This window comes from Macrobrachium nipponense, chromosome 6 (assembly GCF_015104395.2).
Source record: "Macrobrachium nipponense isolate FS-2020 chromosome 6, ASM1510439v2, whole genome shotgun sequence".
Lineage (NCBI taxonomy): Eukaryota > Metazoa > Arthropoda > Malacostraca > Decapoda > Palaemonidae > Macrobrachium > Macrobrachium nipponense.
This window is the reverse complement of record NC_061108.1, coordinates 91,207,437-91,225,962: the sequence shown is the minus strand read 5'-3', so window position 1 is coordinate 91,225,962 and position 18,526 is coordinate 91,207,437. Positions and strand designations below refer to the sequence as shown.

Sequence of the window (18,526 nt, the reverse complement as noted above, 5' to 3'; positions counted from 1 at the left end):
GCCTGAGTCCATAAATGCTTTTTTTTTTTTAACCTAAAGTCTCACTGCTCTTCCCATTTCAAGATTACTGTTACTGCCTACCTTTCTTTCTCAGTCCTTACAGAGTATTCGCACAACTCCACTTCCCTAACTCTATTAAAAAAGATGCAAAGCACAATAGTCATAGGGTTGGAGAATGATCCCAGTTGTACCAAATAATTAAAATAAACAAATGATAAAACTAATTTTTATTAATCCTTTTAAATTGAATAACACCTACTTGAGCGTAATAAACACGAATCTATGCAATTATCCCAGTTGTACCAAATAATTAAAAAAAACAATTATAAAACTAATTTTTAATAATCCTTTTATAGGGAATAACACCTACTTGAGCATAATAAACACTAATCTATGCAATTAGGCATGACTATAAAAACAAGGCAACCGTTGGAAGTGCGAGGAAAAGATAAATTAACCTCAAGATAAGTTCCCATTTCTTTCCCAAATTTTACAAAGGTAGCATTCATCATTTACGGTTCTTAAGGAAACTCTGAGTGGACCTGCCCTGCATCATGTGGGAGTGGGTGGGTGGGGAGAGGGGTGAGCTATACTACAGACCGCCTGGCTATAAAGAAACAATTCATGTTCTCCTTCGCCAAGATTTTACATTTTTATGGCTTGTTAATAAGGCGACTTGACTCCACCGCCGTTCTAAAGGGTGAAATGGCCTTTTTAAGGAAATGGCATTTGTTTGTTTGTATGGTGTTTTTACGTTGCATGGAACCAGTGGTTATTCAGCAACGGGACCAACGGCTTTACGTGACTTCCGAACCACGTCGAGGGTGAACTTCTATCACCAGAAATACACATCTCTCACCCCTCAGTGGAATGCCCGAGGATCGAACTCGCTGCCAACGAGGTGGCACACTTTGGATAATTCTTACAACAAATGCAGCCCCTTGTAATGTCTGCTTAAATCATTTTTTTAAACACAAGAGGTTGATAATGGCGATTAGAGAGGAAGTGAACGATGACTGAATTGAAATAGTTGAACCAAATACACACGAGCTTTGGATTTGCAAATCATCACGTAAGAAGCTTAAACCATACATACATTATTTTCACGTTGATTGATCTATAACATTACTTAGAACAAACGAAGCTCACGCGAAAGTCGTATTAAAAAATATTTAGCAATGTGGGTCAAATCACATTAATGTTCATTTTGCAATAAGATTACCACGTCTTACTGTCATTTGCTTTATATATCCACTCTGCTTTATCTGCTCTACTTAACACCTAATTACCCAAGTAATCTTACCTCTGATTCCTCTCCCACCCAACAAAGAAAACGTACAGCCACATTGTCTCTAAAACACACTCTCCATTGTTAAAGGCCCCCTTCACACTATGCGTGTTGTTGCTGCAGATAGATGCGTTCGCCCCACCGCAGAACCTGCGATGGATTTTTAAATGCTGCCGTACACAGCTGCGTTATGTAGAATCCTATGGCGGGAGATTTGTTTACACTCCCTTTATGATAAGCTGTAATGTCAACCACAATGGATAAGAGAGAATGTATTGTGCTTTTATTAAGCGCATTTAAGGAGGAAAACGAGAGACAAAGCCTAAGGACTCTATGAATGCACAGCAGAGACATTAGGCGCATTTGCCACGTTATTCGAAGATCTAAAACGGGACGGCAACCAATTTTTCATTTACTTCCATATGTTTCAAGCATCGTTCGAGGAACTACTGTGGCGGATACATTATAATATATAATATGCTTCATAGGCAAAACACGACATGCAGAATGTAGAGTCAAATCCCGAGTTTTGTAGTCCTCGAAGCTTTTATCCCATAAGACTGGTTTCGTCTCCATTAAAGATATGAGATCTATATCGATTTCACGTTCCATTATAACAAGACGTACCGACTAGGGTCTCTTTCCCGGGATCCCGGCTATATTTAGCCCAGTTTTGTTTCCATGGATTTGGTATTAAATCCCTGGAGTTTCATTTCAATATATATATATATATAATATATATATATATATATATAATTATATATATATATATATATATATATAATATTGTAATTTACATTCAATGTATAAAGAGGCCGGGGAAGAGATTTCAACATTCAAGAAGAGCTGCAGTGAACAAGTTGAGCCACAACCAGGTAATTCAATATATTACAAGTTATAATTTTATCTCGTTTACAAAATATGTTCTTCTTGAATCCGGTACGTTTTCATCTCTTTAAAATTACGAGAGAGAGAAGAGAGAGAGAGAGAGAGAGAGGGAGAGAGAGAGAGTAGAGAGAGAGAGAGAGAGAGAGAGATGAGAGAGAGAGAGAAGAGAGAGAGATTTTACTTAGTAAAATCGAATAATTTGTATCAATTTCTGTTCAAACTTAGTTTTAAACATGATAAATTACCAATATATCAGCTCAGTGGTCTGGTTAAACTACTTTTATATTAATAATAATAATAATAATAATAATAATAATAATAATAATAATAATAATAATAATAATAATAATAATAATAATAATAAAACAAAGATTCACAGACATCACGACAGACACAGTCAGACACCAACTAAAGAAAATGCCAAACTGGAAAGCCCCAGGTCCCACGATGAAGTCCATGGATACTGGCTCAAAAACTTCAAGGCCCTACACCCACGAATAGCAGAACAACTCCAGCATTGTATCTCAAATCACCAAGCACCCAAATGGATGACCACAGGAAGAACTCCTTAGTACAAAAAGACAAGAGTAAGGGAATATAGCCAGTAACTACAGGCCTATCACCTGCCTACCAATGATGTGGAAGTTACTAACAGGTATCATCAGTGAAAGGCTATACAACTACCTAGAGGAGACAAACACCATCCCCAACCAACAGAAATGCTGCAGAAGGAAGTGTAGGGGCACAAAAGACCAGCTCCTGATAGACAAAATGGTAATGAAGAACAGTAGATGGAAAACCAGCCTAAGCATGGCATGGATAGACTATAAGAAAGTCTTCGACATGATACCACACACATGGCTAATAGAAAATGCCTGAAAGAAAATATATGGGGCAGAGGAAAATACCATCAGCTTCCTCAAAAATACAATGCGCATTGGAATACATACTTACAAGCTCTGGAATAAGACTAGCAGAGGTTAATATCAGGAAGGGGATCTTCCAGGGCGACTCACTGTCCCCACTACTCTTCGTAGTAGCCATGATTCCCATGACAAAAGTACTGCAAAAGATGAATGCTGGATAACTACTCAAGAAAAGAGGCAACAGAATTAACCATCTGATGTTCATGGACGACATCAAGCTGTGTATGGTAAGAGCATCAAGGAAATAGATACCCTAATCCAGACTGTAAGGAGTGTATCTGGGGACATCAGGATGGAGTTTGGAATAGAAAAATATACCTTATTCAACATACAAAAGGGCAAAGTAACAAGGACTGAAGGGATAAAGCTACCAGATGGGAACAGCATCAAGCACATAGAAAACACAGGATACAAATACCTGGGAATAATGGAAGGAGGGGATATAAAACACCAAGAGATGAAGGACACGATCAGGAAAGAATATATGCAGAGACTCACGGCGATACTCAAGTCAAAACTCAACGCCGGAAATATGATAAAGGCTATAAACCCATGGGCAGTGACAGTAATCAGATATAGCGCAGGAATAGTGGAATGGACGAAGGCAGAACTTCGCAGCATAGACCAGAAAACGAGGAAACATATGCCAATACACAAAGCACTACACCCAAGAGCAAATACGGACAGACTACACATAACACGAAAGAAAGGAGGGAGGGGACTACTAAGCATAAAGGACTGTGTCAACATCGAGAACAGAGCACTGGGGCAATAGCTATATGAAAACCAGTGAAGACGAGTGGCTCAAGAGTGAATGGGAAGAAGGACTGATAAAAGTAGATGAAGACCCACAATTATACACAGACAGGAGAATGACAAGCTGAACAGAGGAATGGCACAACAAACCAATGCACGGACAAGACATGAGACAGACTAAAGAACTAGCCAGCGATGACACATGGTAATGGCTACAGAGGGGAGAGCTCAAGAATGAAACTGAAGGAATGATAACGGCGGCACAAGATCAGGCCCTAAGAACCAGGTTTGTTCAAAGAACGATAGATGGAAATAACATCTCTCCCATTTATGTAGGAAGTGCAATACGAAAAATGAAACCATAAACCACATAGCAAGCTAATGTCCGGCACTTGCACAGAGCCAGTACAAAAAGCGGCATGATTCAGTGGCAAAAGCCCTCCACTGAAGCCTGTGCAAGAAACACCAGCTACCTTGCAGTAATAAGTGGTACGAGCACCAACCTGAAAGCGTGATAGAAAACGATCAGGCAAAAATCCTCTGGGACTATGGTATCAGAACAGATAGGGTGATACGTGCAAATAGACCAGACGTGACGTTGATAAGACAAAATCAAGAAGAAAGTATCACTCATTGATGTCGCAGTACCATGGAACACCAGAGTTGAAGAGAAAGAACGGGAAAAAATGGATAAGTAACAAGACCTGAAAATAGTAATAAGTAGGATATGGGATATGCCCGTGGAAATTGTACCCATAATCATAGGAACCCTAGGCACGATCCCAAGATCCCTGGAAAGGAATCTGGAATAACTAGAGGCTGAAGTAGCTCCAAGACTCATGCAGAAAAGTGTGATCCTAGAAACGGCGCACATAGTAAGAAAAGTGATGGACTCCTAAGGAGGCAGGATGCAACCCGGAACCCCACACTATAAATACCACCCAGTCGAATTGGAGGACTGTGATAAACCAGAAAAAAAAATAATAATAATAATCCTCAGTTGAACCAAAATGCATATGCAGTATGAAGTTCAACAAGTACCAGAAGATAGTGATTTTCATAGGGTATATATTTGTTATTAAGCCTAATCCCCGGATTTGCCTGGCCACCGGAGAGTAGTTCAGCACGCCGCTAAGTGCTTACGATACGCAGGATGTGAAGACTTCCATTGAACATAATGGTCCACTGGCCACCGCGTGAGAGCATCCCATCCCCATCTGCGTCGACGCAAAAGCCTGGTGGTACCACGCGCTTCTGTTATGCGGCAACGCAGCGGCGATTACACGCACACGCAAGATGTGAACGACCCCTTAAGTTCTAACTCTGGGTAGTTAAAGCCATTTGACATCACCTCCTCTCATAAAAAGCTTAAATCACTGCAGTATCTACCCTACAATTTGTGATGTCAAGCCATATCAGTTGTCACGATTAGTTAACCTGTGCTAGTGGTTAATCCTATAACTAGTGTTTAGTAACTCAGGCTGTGTCATTGTTACTGTAACATGGTCTTCCACATCTCGGGTCTGGCTTTCCTAGATTTATAGCGTCTTAATACATAACATCAATTCAAAGGCTTTTGATTTGTTCTATTTGTGCACGCATATTTACTGAATAACAGCTGTGCAGAAACCACTGCACCGTTATTTTGGATGACATATTGCCCCTAACGAGCTGAATCATGAACAAACTGAACATGTTTTCCGTCTTTTCCTTTAAAACTGGTTAGTATTAATGGCGACTAGTAGGCTAAAACATGGGTGCACATTAGTTTTTATTATATAATAAAATATAAGTAAGCCGTTAACTTGAAGCTAAAGAAGCCGTCACGAAAATCCAAAATCCAATATATATATAGTTTTCTTTAGGGTGAGCTGGGGATGAAGGCGTTCCATTGTCATCACACTACAAATTCACAATGCAAGGCAATCTTGTACTTTATGTCCTTTCGAGTTAAGAAATCACTACTGACAATAAATAACAAGTACATGAATGAATACCTTAAACGATCAATGTTTACTCAAGGCATGTTTCGTACACTCAAACGATCCTTCTTTCTAGCGCTGAGAGAGAGAGAGAGAGAGAGAGAGAGAGAGAGAGAGAGAGAGAGAAGACAGTTATATATAAAAAAAATTCGAATTAATCAGATTGCATTCCAACAGAACACATAAGATTTAGAGCAGTTGGATGGTGTTAATTGAGCGTTTTCGTGAAATCTGACATTTCTTGGTTCGTTAACGTAAGGTGAATTTCTTAAAAATTGAAACCACTTTGCTCGATAGGCCTGTGACGTCAATAAGTGGGGGGCGGTCAGGGGGAGTCAGATGCTTGAGTCCCCCCCCCCCCCCAAGTGAAATTTACATTACAGTATTTGATACATTTGCATATAGTGAGAGTTGGAAATTTATTGAAAACAGCTCTATAATTATATATACTGGTTTACTAATTACTAAGACTTATTTTCCATCATTCATATGGATATGTACATTAGAGAATACTGTTTATTATTAATTACTGATTTGGTATATAAGTGTATAATTCTCTTTGGCCCCCTCAAAAATATCTTGCCCCCAACTAAGCCCCCACAATGATGGAATGCCAGCTGCGCCACTTGGTCTTTACCAATATAACCGACAAACCAACTAAAACGCCCTAACTTACGATTTAAATCTTATTACTGTACTTGTATGAATATATATATATACATATATATATATATATATATATATATATATATATATATATATATATATATATATATATATATATATATATATATATATATATATATATATATATATATATATATATAGGCACTTCCATGAAGAAATGCTAAATTTACTAAAAGGGCGTTTCTTTGGTTATGTAAGAACCCTACAAGGTGTGTCCTATTTTCCTTGCAGTTCAATCACTCTTCTTAAGTCTCTCAATACTAAATGGTTTTTACTTTCAAATAAAAATAACAATTACATAAACTTTCCTGTTGCTTTCACAAATATGTATGTTCCACCTAAAAATTATTACTCCGCTGGGTTTGGAGAAGTTAAAGTATGTAACGGAAGTTTAATGGCATTTAAATGTATACCTAGTTTTCTAACTTGCATCCCACATGGTAGATGACAGTCTGAATCCCTAAATTCGATATAAACAGTAATAAATCCTTGGTATTCTTAAAGTACGGGAGGGCCACCCACATTAAACATCGCGTCTAGGTATTTTCAAATTTTCTGTTGCAGAGGCGACATACCTAGTACTTTTGGATACTGCCTTTTCGTAAAACGCTTATTACATATTACAACGTAAGTGCAAATCCTGCTTTGAATTAAAGGTTAAAAGTAAATTCCGTCGACGAATTCGTTAGAAAACGTACATGGCAACGAAGATACAATTGCCTATAGGCCTATAATCACACTAAAAATGTTATGTATTCTGTATCAGTAAATCTGGTTCTGAAGTATATACCTACAGCCAAAATACCAATGCAAAACACCTAAGTACAAAGTTAGCACGCCACAATTAAAACGAAAAAAATCAATGACCTGAAATGTTTCTACGTCCGATACTCGCAATGTCAACTTATTTCACTACCGTTTATCTTACCTGTTATAAACTGGGCACCGCCTGTTTTCCATAGCCAGGAGGAAAGTATCCCTAACCAAAGATAAATCATTTTGTGCTAAAACGCTGGAGGTAGATATGTCATTCCATCAAAGCTCCTGGAAGAGACACCTCGAGGCACAACGAACAGTCCACTCACTTGCCCCGGAGAACAACGCGGTCACAACCTCTCGCGAACACTGTCTAACCACAACTGAACCTGGGTCTGGGATTCTGGGAGACTCGTCACTGTAAGATCACAGGCTGACGGATGCCCAGGGCCTCAAACCATGCTCAAACGCCATGGTTAGCCTTGTTTGTTGACTCTTGGTTCAATTTTGAATGAGTTCATGCCTCCATCCGTTCATAAAGTTGATGGGCATTTCGAGTATATTATACTACAAGCACTCACTCAATTGCCGGTTGACATAGGTTATTTGGCTTCCTGCCCAACTGCTGCCATCATTTGCCGGTTCCACTAAAGAGCTTTCCATTTCAACTTACTTCGGTTTAAATACATTTTCTTCGAAACCACAATATGATCGTAATATTTTGCTCGGGATGTAAAATAATCTTGAAATTGACCGCATCTGCCTAGTGATTGACAAATTGTCAGATTTTGTCAAAGTACACCCCCTACACCCGTCTATTGATGTTTGTCATGAAGTCCATAATTTATAGTCATGTATAACTCAAAGTAACATTGACATTATTTCATTTTCACAATATTTACAACGGTGGTCAAATGTTTCGAGTTTGTAATCTGTGACTGAAGATTACATTTCATGACATGCATACTATTGCTTGTGAAACGTTCAATAACTTTTTACACTATAGAACTGCTCAACGACCATAGTCCGCACTACGCTCAGAATCTCTCTCTCTCTCTCTCTCTCTCTCTCTCTCTCTCTCTCTCTCTCAATGTTAAGAAAGGCCCGAGAGAAAAATTAACTAGAAATTTATCTGGCGTCATAGCTGTTAACATTTCATCCCTGTTTACGAATGTTTCTAAAGTCACTGTTCTTGTTACTGACCGACATGCAGCCACTTTCTTATTTATATCTAGGTACAAATTGCGATCCTGCACCATCAAAAGACGTTTGGATCTTGTCTCACTGTCGTTAATTTTGGTTCTTGGTTCAAAGTGTCACAAAAATAAAAAGTGCAACCCCGTACGGCGATAGTGCACTGAAAGACGCTACTCAAGGGTGTTTGTTTGCAGCAACCCTTGGGCCCTAAGGAGCTGCACTTATTTTTGGTCCTTTTAATTTACCTTCGTTCCCGTTTCCTTTCTTCAGCCTCGCTATCAAATCACTGAACTCTTAATGCTGGGATTGACAACCTCCATATCAAAAATCAATCAATCATTCTATAAAGTTCTAGAGGATGGTACTTTCCTACTGAATAAGTAAATTTTTATAGGACATGGTTCATTTGTTTCTTCTCTTACCGAAGGTGATGCCCCGTTTTTACAGCTGATGGCACTGAATTAGGGCGTATGAAGATTCTGAGAAACGCTTTACGTGGACACAAAGACAATGGGCTACCCCTCTCATAATCATGCTATTTGGCTTTCCACAGTAAATTACAGTTTTTTTCCCGCCTTGCTAGAAATGGTCTGCGTATTAGAATTTCTTCATTATTTATCCAAGAGTGGCTCATGTTACCATTATTGATCAAGCGTACAAAATAAATATTTATGCCCTTTACCTCCTTTAAAAAAAAAAAAAAAAAAAAAAAACAACGCTTTCATCGAAAACAGAAAAGTGCGCCTGAAACTCTTGATTATTCCTGCCATAGATGGACGATTAATTAAACTTAAACAGCTATGTATCCTTTAGCATTCAGAATTCCGCTAAAAATTTTTGACAAAATGGGTCCTTCTCAAGAACAAATGAAGGCAATTTCCTTTAGTAAATTTCCGGAACATTCAGCGATTCTGAATTCGATCTGTAGCCCATATTCAGAATCATGTACACGGTTTCAGGTTTACATACATATGGCAATGTACGTACACCGGCTATTACATCCCTCTGGGGCAAAAAATGGCGAGGCCTAGAATATGTGAAAAAAAAATGCTTAAAAATCACTGACTTTCTAGCACCTACGTGAGAGAAAATTGTGGTTGTACTAATTTGGATGTACTACCTCCCCAAACCAAAATGGAGAGTTTATTTAAAATAGAACTCTTTGATTTTCAAACGAACTATCCGTCAGCTTTCTTCGACTTATTTACTGGTTAAACTGATTCAAGCACAAGGCGACATTCCTTTCGTTCATGGACTGGTGTTACCTACGATTTGCCTGCGCATAAATCAAACAGCACAGGTAAAAACTTGAATATATTTTGAAGCGATTAAATGGCGGCCGTATAAAGTCCTCAGACACACAATTCAGTCTCACCGCCCGTTGCATCTCTATCTAAATGCAAAATACATTACTCTTCAAGCTCAATATTCAAAACTCTAGCGTAATGATAAGAATACTAAATGGTTCTGTCGTTTCAGTCTTTCTGGGCTCTTTTTCTTGACCATTACTTATGAATTATTCTCCGCAACGCCTTCAGTTATGGCCACTGGCTCCCCAATCATTTTCATTTTCTTTGCTAGTGGCATACAGTCTCCCTGTTTATGTGAGATAATATTTGTCTACATACACACACACATATATAAATATATAATTTATACACCCACACATACCTATTTAAATAAATAAAATATATATTATATATATATATATATGTATGTATATATATGTATGAATGTATATACATTATATATATATATATATATATATATATATATATATATATATATATATATATATATATTATATATATATATAATGTATTTATTTATATGGGTATGTGTCAGTATAAATTATATGTGTATTTTGTTGAAAAACGTGCAGATTCCAGCAGGGAATCTTAAATTTCAGTTTATTTCAACTCTAATGCATGTTTAGCACCAAATCCATGCAGTGTGGAGGATTGAATCCCTTAAAACATGCAATTTGCGCAACAATTTACATAAGTACCCAATTGCTATGGATCAACGAATATTTAATGTAAAATTTGGGACAGTTTTCAAAAAACACATTTATACATTGTCAGAAATTCGATGCCTTTTTCTTTCTCTTTTAATTTACCATTCTAGTCAGGAACGTGAATATTAGGATGTCTTAGGGAGACGAGACTGTATAGCAAAACCACAGAGTTTCAGACACTTTAGACAATAAATCAGAGATTTCAATACTTTATTGGAAAGAAGACTTCTTAGCTGAATTTTAGAATTTACAACTGCTATTTATTCCTCTTTCTTAACAATCCCTCTTTCTTCATCTTTTGATCATTTATTCTTTCTTTAAAGGCATTTCCCAACTTTTGTTAACTATGTACCTACCGAGGGGTTGGGGTCGGGGGTTCGAACGAATTCCCCACCCCCCAAATTTCTGTAAGTCCATATTTTCTGTGATTATCCTTTTCATTGAACTGTACTTACAAAGTAATAAATAACAATCATTTGATATTTTTTTTGGCAAGTCTTTTTTTTATATATATATAAATTTTGTTATTAAACACTGACATCATTCTTTAGTAGTAGGAAATACAAGAGGATAATATGATATATACCTATATATGCAATGACATTTATAGAAGAAAAGGCCCAGTTTTGGGAAAAAAAGACTCCCCCCATAAAAAAAAACTCTGGGTACGGGCGTGCTTGGTTCTATTTTGGTCTTACTTTCAACACCTCTGCCAAGGTGGTCCATTTCATATGACTTGAATGACAAACTTCTGTCAAAATGATGCCTTGGTCTGGCTGGCACTGACAGTTTACCATGGAATCTTCAAATAGTCTAGGATGGACAGACTCTGTGACATCTAGGTCCTAGGTGAGTTTTCTTTTCCCCATTAATCAGACCTCTTTGTGATCAATTTGCTGCTTATACTTCATACATGCCCAATGACTATGATCTCTTACAGGGAATGAAATGAGATTGAGAGGTAAGCACCATAAAATTTACAAGAATCATTTATATGTCTAATTTATGTGTTTTCGGTAATTCTAAGAAATATCTTCACATGGAGATAACGTTTGCTACTGAAAATATTTACCGAATACAGGAAAGGGATGATGCTGTGCAAGTGTTGGGGAATTTAACGAAATTTATATACTAATGAGAGAAATTTACAGTCTTTTATTTGTTTCAACATTAACAGAAGGTATTATACATAATATCCCACGGAGCTTTCCCTCATAAACACACAAACAAAAAAATCTATTCCTCACATATACACTCTTTTCAGTATTGTTGTAAATAAAATTCATCAGTAACCAAGGTCTCCGTGTGAAGCTCTACCTTATAATTGCCGATTTTTCTTTTATTTTGCTACTTATTTAAGTAGGATAACAACAATTTGAGGACTCTCCTAGGGAGGGGAAGGAGAGCTTTCCAAATCATAGTTACCCATCGAACACATATTCGTTTTTTATAATTTTATGAAGAATAGAAAACGTTTCTACATTGACTAACCTAACTGTTGTTGTCTCGTTTTGCTTTCACAAAGTTTCTCTTGTCATTTTTCTTATCAAAGTCGGTGTCAGCTGATCTGTTATCGGAATTTTGTTTTCATTACCAATTTGCCAACACAATACTACCCATGACAGAGGCTGTTCATTGGCTTTATTTCATCTTATTCGAATATAAACTACAGGTAATACTTTGAATTCCTACCAAAGTATTGATTTATATGGTCTGGCGGGCGAACATTCGAGAGCTGGCTATTAGGTAACAAAGCCGAGTTGTGTTTTATAGAAACCAAAATGTCAAAACAATTAATTTAGAATTAAAAATAATGTATCATTAATGTGGTTATCCTTTATGAGCCTTATGAAGCTAATCATTCAAAATGCTTTCTCAGTGACGCTGAAATAAGCACTTCAATTCAATATTACTGTCTGTAAAAGTACTGTCATTATTTTCAAAATTTTCTATTTTCAGTATAGGGCACACACGTTCATTACCAAGTAGGTACTGAATACCGATATGAAGCGCCAGTACTCCCTGGGTTGATAGTGGAAGGTTGTACTCAGCTCTTGCCCAGCGGTATGGGAAACTATATAAAAAGCATGCATTCCAATTGTATGGCCTAATCGCTTAAGAAAAAGCGTAACCGTAAAAGGCGGATCAATGATTGGATTTGAAAACGTGAGACGTGCACACATTTAAGCCTCTTAAATAAAACAAAAATTTAAAGACTTTCGTAATTAATTATTTTCACATGAATGAGGAGAATTACAACAAACCTTATAAACTTCTAATAGAGTTTCATATGCAGCTGCTTTCTTCCCCTTTTCCTTATAACTATCGCTTCTCACGTCCCATAACTCTGGTAAGGATTTGTACAAAATAAATAAAGTACCTCTTCCTTCCATTGCTAACAATTTAACACCACCACGGTTTTGATGCTGATGGTATTGGCAATACAGTGCTCAGACCATAAGTAATTTAAGCCCCGCCCCTGAACTGATGCACTGAAAAGTATTTTGAGTACCTCAATTTTGTTGTATTGACAGAGCGTCAGAGTGACGTTCACGCCAGCATTGGTACTGACAGTACAGAAAATAATGACAGTAATGTTGATCGTGTGTCCTCAACGGTTTTTGAAACATGTCTCTGCCTTTTTTAACATTCAACAATTTATTGGCTACCAAACCAGAAAACTTTATAAATAACATCGGGATATGCTTTGGTAACACTTGGTGGGTACTGGTCGATACCGATCGACTTTGAGACTAGGAAGGACCCATTAAGGGTAAGCAATAGTACAGCATCTTTAATTGTAACCACTGATTGGTCATTTTATTTCTCTTATAAAACTTTTGTTTTCTATGAGCCCCTACCACCTTCCTGGCAACGAATACGTCCATGCTTTCTTCTTCCATATTAACATAAACAGTTATATTTCCTCTAGATCCAATTTCACCAACTGCTAAATCAAAACTGACATTAATTGTCTATGCGTCTTAATAAATCGTGTTGATTCACCATCTTGAATACGTCACAAGATATCATTTTTGCCACGAGCTTTCCCTAGACCATATGTGTCACACACAGTATTTCTCCTTTACTGCCAAACTTTTCGTAGGACTGTTCTTATAAATGTAAACTCACGGTTGCCCTCTTATCAACTTATGGCCTTCTTTCACAATCAAAATTTGATCATTCACCTTCCAAGGAACAGTGAATAATAATATCAGTCATTTCTGCTACCTTATCCTATAATAATAATTAATAATAACAATTTATTCCGCAACCCATTCATTTGAAACATTGTAATCATAAAGCTATAGCTTTAATACCAAGTTCAGCCACCCAGATTACAACATAACTACAAACCCAACCTTTTATTGTCTCTCCCTACATCCTGCTTGACAGTCGTTTCAACAAATATTCTCAAGTTTACATTAGTCCCATGTCCTCTAGCATAATTCACGGCTCTTCCTTTCCTAGCATCTGTGTTAAGCAAACTTCCAAATGCACTCTTAAGTTACCACGAGACTGCATTTTCTTCAGATACAATCTCTATTTTTAATTTTGTGATTCTTTTGAAAATTAAAGTTGTTCGGTTTATCAAATTTTAGAGAATGGAAGGGTCATTCAATCTTTTTATGGCCCTGCCAATTGAGTCTGATAGGTTAAATTAAAAACATTTATTTTATATTTTCTGCAATGGTATTCTGAAACTTCCAACCATCAAAATAGCGTCTAATAACGAGTTTTGCAGTCAACAGATTCCATTTGCACCTGTGTGAGGTGGATTTCGTGATACAGACCGACCGCAAACCAATTGCATATATTCAACATTCCAAGATTGAGAGCTTAAGGATCACAGAAATACAAGTTTAGATTGGAGAGCATTCCAGGAAACCTCCACACTGGCACAGACTGCCTGAGCAGACTGTATTGAGGGAAACAATTTTAAGAGAAATTTTCTCAAGTGAACGCGTGTTGTCAAAGCTTAAGTTATGAGATTACCACTTTTATTTTTATTTTTTGTATCTTTACCTCTACCACTGTTTTCGGTTGAGCTTTCAGAAATGTTGTTGATGAAGTATTAGTAAATTTGTATCCTTTTATAATCTCACTCAAAAGCATGTTAGTAGCGATTTTCTCAGAAGTTTTATGTTATCTTGTTTTTCGAGGTATTTCCATACTGCCTGAGTCAGTTAGCAGTGTAGCTCCTGGCGAATGATATCGTAGACAGTAGGCTCAATTATTGTTCGAGTGAGTTATGAAAGTCCTGTGTATAAAAATGAAACGAGACAACCATGGGCGTCCGCAGCATATTTTTCAAGAGGGGACAAATTATATATATATATATATATGATATATATATGATATATAAATATATATATATATATATATCTAATAATATAGTAATTATATATATATTATATATATATAATATATTATGCAGTGGAATTTCGAAGCCAATATTTCAAGTGAAGCAACATGCAACAAAGAAGGAATACAACGATACAACTTTTTTATTTTTCAGTAGTTCCATATACTGTTCAGCTGAATTCAAATATTTCTGGAAAGAACAACGCAGTTGTATACTGTATACAAATATTATGCAATACATAATGATACCTTTAATTTACTTAAACTGAAATAATATAATGTAAAATGGAATGAAAACAAAGTAATGTACATAAATGTAATATATATATATACATTATATAATAAAAAAAATTTCCAGGATTTGGGGGGGTGGGGGCTATGTGCGGGCGCCCATGGAGACAACGGATAGTCAGCAGCAGAGAGAAAACCGACAGAAGGCAGTCCACCTCACATTCCCTGTCTTCATCTCCATAGGGAGAACGCATAGGTTTGTTCGCAGGAATTAATTTTAGCGCCAGCTGAGAGGGGGGGGAACTTTTCAAAGAGAGGCAGACGAACATGGTGTAAACAGAACCTCTACCACACCACATCTAGTAACAAGTAAAAGCACGCCGTGAAAGGTGCAGTGAATAAAATTTTATATTCTATCTTGTACTGAGTGTTTTAATCACAACACATTATAGTCACAATGCCATTAAACAGCTCAGGTGACGACGCTATTTTAACACCCAGATGATGTCAACGAAAGCACCAACGAAAATATAGAAAACAGTAAATTGTAGTATTCGTTTTGTTATTCGGAAACTATAATTACGATGCACTTCCAACAAGCTAGAAACTGCATTAACTTTTCCATTACCAAACGTTATTTACCTGAAATGTTAAGAAAAGTAGTGGCCATTTTATAAACCCCTAGGCAGATTGATCCAGGGTCAAGAAAACTGACTTTCCAATCCTTTTGTTAGAGCTTTTACAAAATGTATATACAAGTCAAAAAGTTAGTTCTTTCAAATGAAAAGCCAACAGAAAAAAAAAAAATCAATCGCCATCTCAGTTAACCTATTTGTTTAACATGTCCGTTCCCCTATCTAGGTTCCCTGGATAGGACAAATATAAGGCAAATAAGCCTCCACGAAGTCAGTCACCATATTGGTTAAAATTGCGCCTCTTCTCTTTGTTCGTTTCAACCGTCCAGGAGCGGGAAGAGTTTTGCTTCGTGTAAAGTTCGCGTTCAGTCCTTTTAAACATGTCGTACGCTTGACCCGCGTACAAGAGTTACAATACAGGATAGTTTTAAGAGCAAATAATTATCACCACTGTCGGCTGAGAGAGAAAGAGAGAGAAGCCTTTGTTTGTTATAAAGGAACGAAGAGACATACAGAGGATTAACACGCGCAGAGAGAGAAAGGGTAACATGAGCGATCATTTTTGAAACGCATGAAATCTAATGCAAATAGCTAACGTTCGCATGACCGGCCACTACGGTTCTGTCCGATTACCCAGTTTGTCTCTGAAAGAGCTATTAGAAATTATATGAAATTTCTTGAAAGGTGATGTCGTTCTCAGCATCCATTAATCACTGGACTATTCAGTGTCTCACCGACCGACAGTGTCGAACAATTTCAGTGGGTTACAACTTACATGTGATTAGTGATGGCCATGTTATTAAATATGGTAAGATTGCATTTTTTTTTATCTCCACATGAAAGGACAATATTCAGTCTCACAAGGTTATTTTTGTCTATTCGTGTCTGACTTGGTTGAAGTTAAATGCATCGGAAAGAATAACATAATGTATTATTAACTCGGAGGATTAGAAAACTTGGTATATGAATAAATTGTTCTTCCAGAATTAATTGCATAACAGTGATGGGCAGAACCGACAAAGAAAATCTGATGACATCTAAATAAATAATTACAAAACTTATCACTTAAATGGCTATTTACGTAGAAAAGCAAGTTAGGCCATGTAGGTATCTTAAGCGAGTGAAGGAACTGTCTGCCGGGTCTCATATTCTGGATCTGGAACAAAGAAAAGAATTTACTTTTACAAAAATATTTTAATTATAAAAGTATCTACTAGCTCTGAAGTATTAAATTATCGATTAACTTTTGATATATCAGTAAATAAAGTAATCCAAATCCTTGATTATGAGTGAAAAATATCTCATGAGTTTTATTACAATAATATGTCCGCAAGCACTTTAAGGCGCACGAGAAAAAGGGAGAAACGCCATGAGGCAAAATAATTTCGCCTTAAAATATTTCTTCTTTACATATATAATGTTCATCTGTCAATTATTCAGTAAATTATACGGTGCCTAAAGAAGCTCCCAACCGATTTCGCTCATAATTAAATCTATTTGCAAACAAGTTGGAATTATTTGTTGTCATGGAAAAAAATAAACAAAAATATTTTCATAATAATTATCATAGATACTTTGAAGCAGCAAAAGTATGCTACTCGTATTTTACAACCAATTTCGCAGCGTATTACAAAGTCGACATACAGTTGTTACTCTGAAATCGGACAAGTGATGTTTACAGCTCGAATTAACTGATTACAAATACGCTGGTACGATGATAGGGTAGCAAAGGAGGAAACTTGTCATCACAATTTTGCCACCATTGTCTTCAGATTATGTAAACCCACTCCTCTACCAGTCACGTCACGTGTCCTATGGCACAACGATTGTTGCCGTCATACGGAGTCTCATATTTCTTGACCTGTGGCGTTTATAGCACAAAGCGATCAACGCAAAAGAACAAAATATAGAAATAAAACGGAAAAGGGTATTTAATCAGAACAAAAGACAACCGATTCATACTACGAAAACAAATTGCGTCGTGGTTCCCGTTTTTTCTCACTGGAAAATTAACCCAATCGGACGTCGGTATCTCGACAACATCTCTCGCAGATATGATAGCTACATTTCCCTAACTACAGTATCTGACTGCCTTTCATGCTTTATGAGACCAAGTTTCCCTTCCCCTCTCATGCGTGTAACGGAAAATGGTTTACCGAACGGTGATGTGAACCTCCTGGACAAATGAACTGACTTATGTGGATTAATTATACATTCTTTCGCATCCAGGAACACCCATGAATGGGTATTAGAGTTATCGAGACGTTTGGCATCTCTCCAGCCGTTAACCATTTCCTTAGTATCCTTACCACTTCAGTCGGAACAGTGAGAGTGGAAAGACCTAGTGGACAAAATGGAGCATGGCATTGAGCGTGATATCCGTTATAACTGGAGGAGGTGTAATAGGGCTGTTGTCCAGTTACAGCGTCAAGGGTACGGCCCAATCGTGCAAGTGCATGGTCAGCGTATTTATGGGCCTCCACCTAACTGGGTTGATCCTGTGCCTCCAAGAGGAAGTGAAGTTTTCCTTGGAAACCTTCCTCGAGATTTATACGAAGACGAACTGTTGCCCATCGTGGAACGCATTGGACCTATTTATAAAATGAGACTAATGCTAGATTTCACAGGAACGAATCGAGGATACGCTTTTGTGACATTCAAAGACCCTTACTACGCCGTGAGGGCCGTAGAAGCTTTGCAGCGCTTTGAGATCCGACCTCGTCGCGTTCTCGGCGTGATGCTTAGCCTCGACAACAGAAGGCTGTTCCTCGGGAACATTCCCAAAGAGAAGACCCGCA

At 37.2% G+C, this 18,526-nt stretch overlaps 3 protein-coding genes across 7 annotated transcripts in view; 1 reads left to right on the top strand and 2 right to left on the bottom strand.

Moving 5' to 3' along the window:
- Nucleotides 1-7,662, bottom strand: part of LOC135216235 (laminin subunit alpha lam-3-like) — a 567,145-nt gene extending 559,483 nt beyond the window's left edge. For all 5 annotated transcript variants that reach the window (XR_010314834.1, XM_064251389.1, XM_064251390.1 and 2 more), the window contains exon 1: nt 7,456-7,662. Coding sequence is in view for 4 of the 5 variants with exons in the window: in XM_064251389.1 (XP_064107459.1) it covers nt 7,456-7,525 (70 nt within the window). In the remaining variant the exon portion in view is untranslated. The remainder of the gene's footprint in view (nt 1-7,455) is intronic.
- Nucleotides 7,663-16,607: 8,945 nt separating this feature from the next.
- Nucleotides 16,608-18,526, bottom strand: part of LOC135216140 (DNA fragmentation factor subunit beta-like) — a 259,118-nt gene continuing 257,199 nt past the window's right edge. The window contains exon 6 of the transcript XR_010314818.1: nt 16,608-16,884. The gene's annotated coding sequence lies outside the window, so the exon portion shown is untranslated. The remainder of the gene's footprint in view (nt 16,885-18,526) is intronic.
- LOC135216579 (RNA-binding protein 47-like) overlaps nt 18,082-18,526 on the top strand; it is a 696-nt gene continuing 251 nt past the window's right edge. Inside the window, exon 1 of the mRNA XM_064251958.1 lies at nt 18,082-18,526. This exon is cut by the window's right edge and continues 251 nt beyond it. Coding sequence (XP_064108028.1) covers nt 18,082-18,526 — 445 coding nt within the window.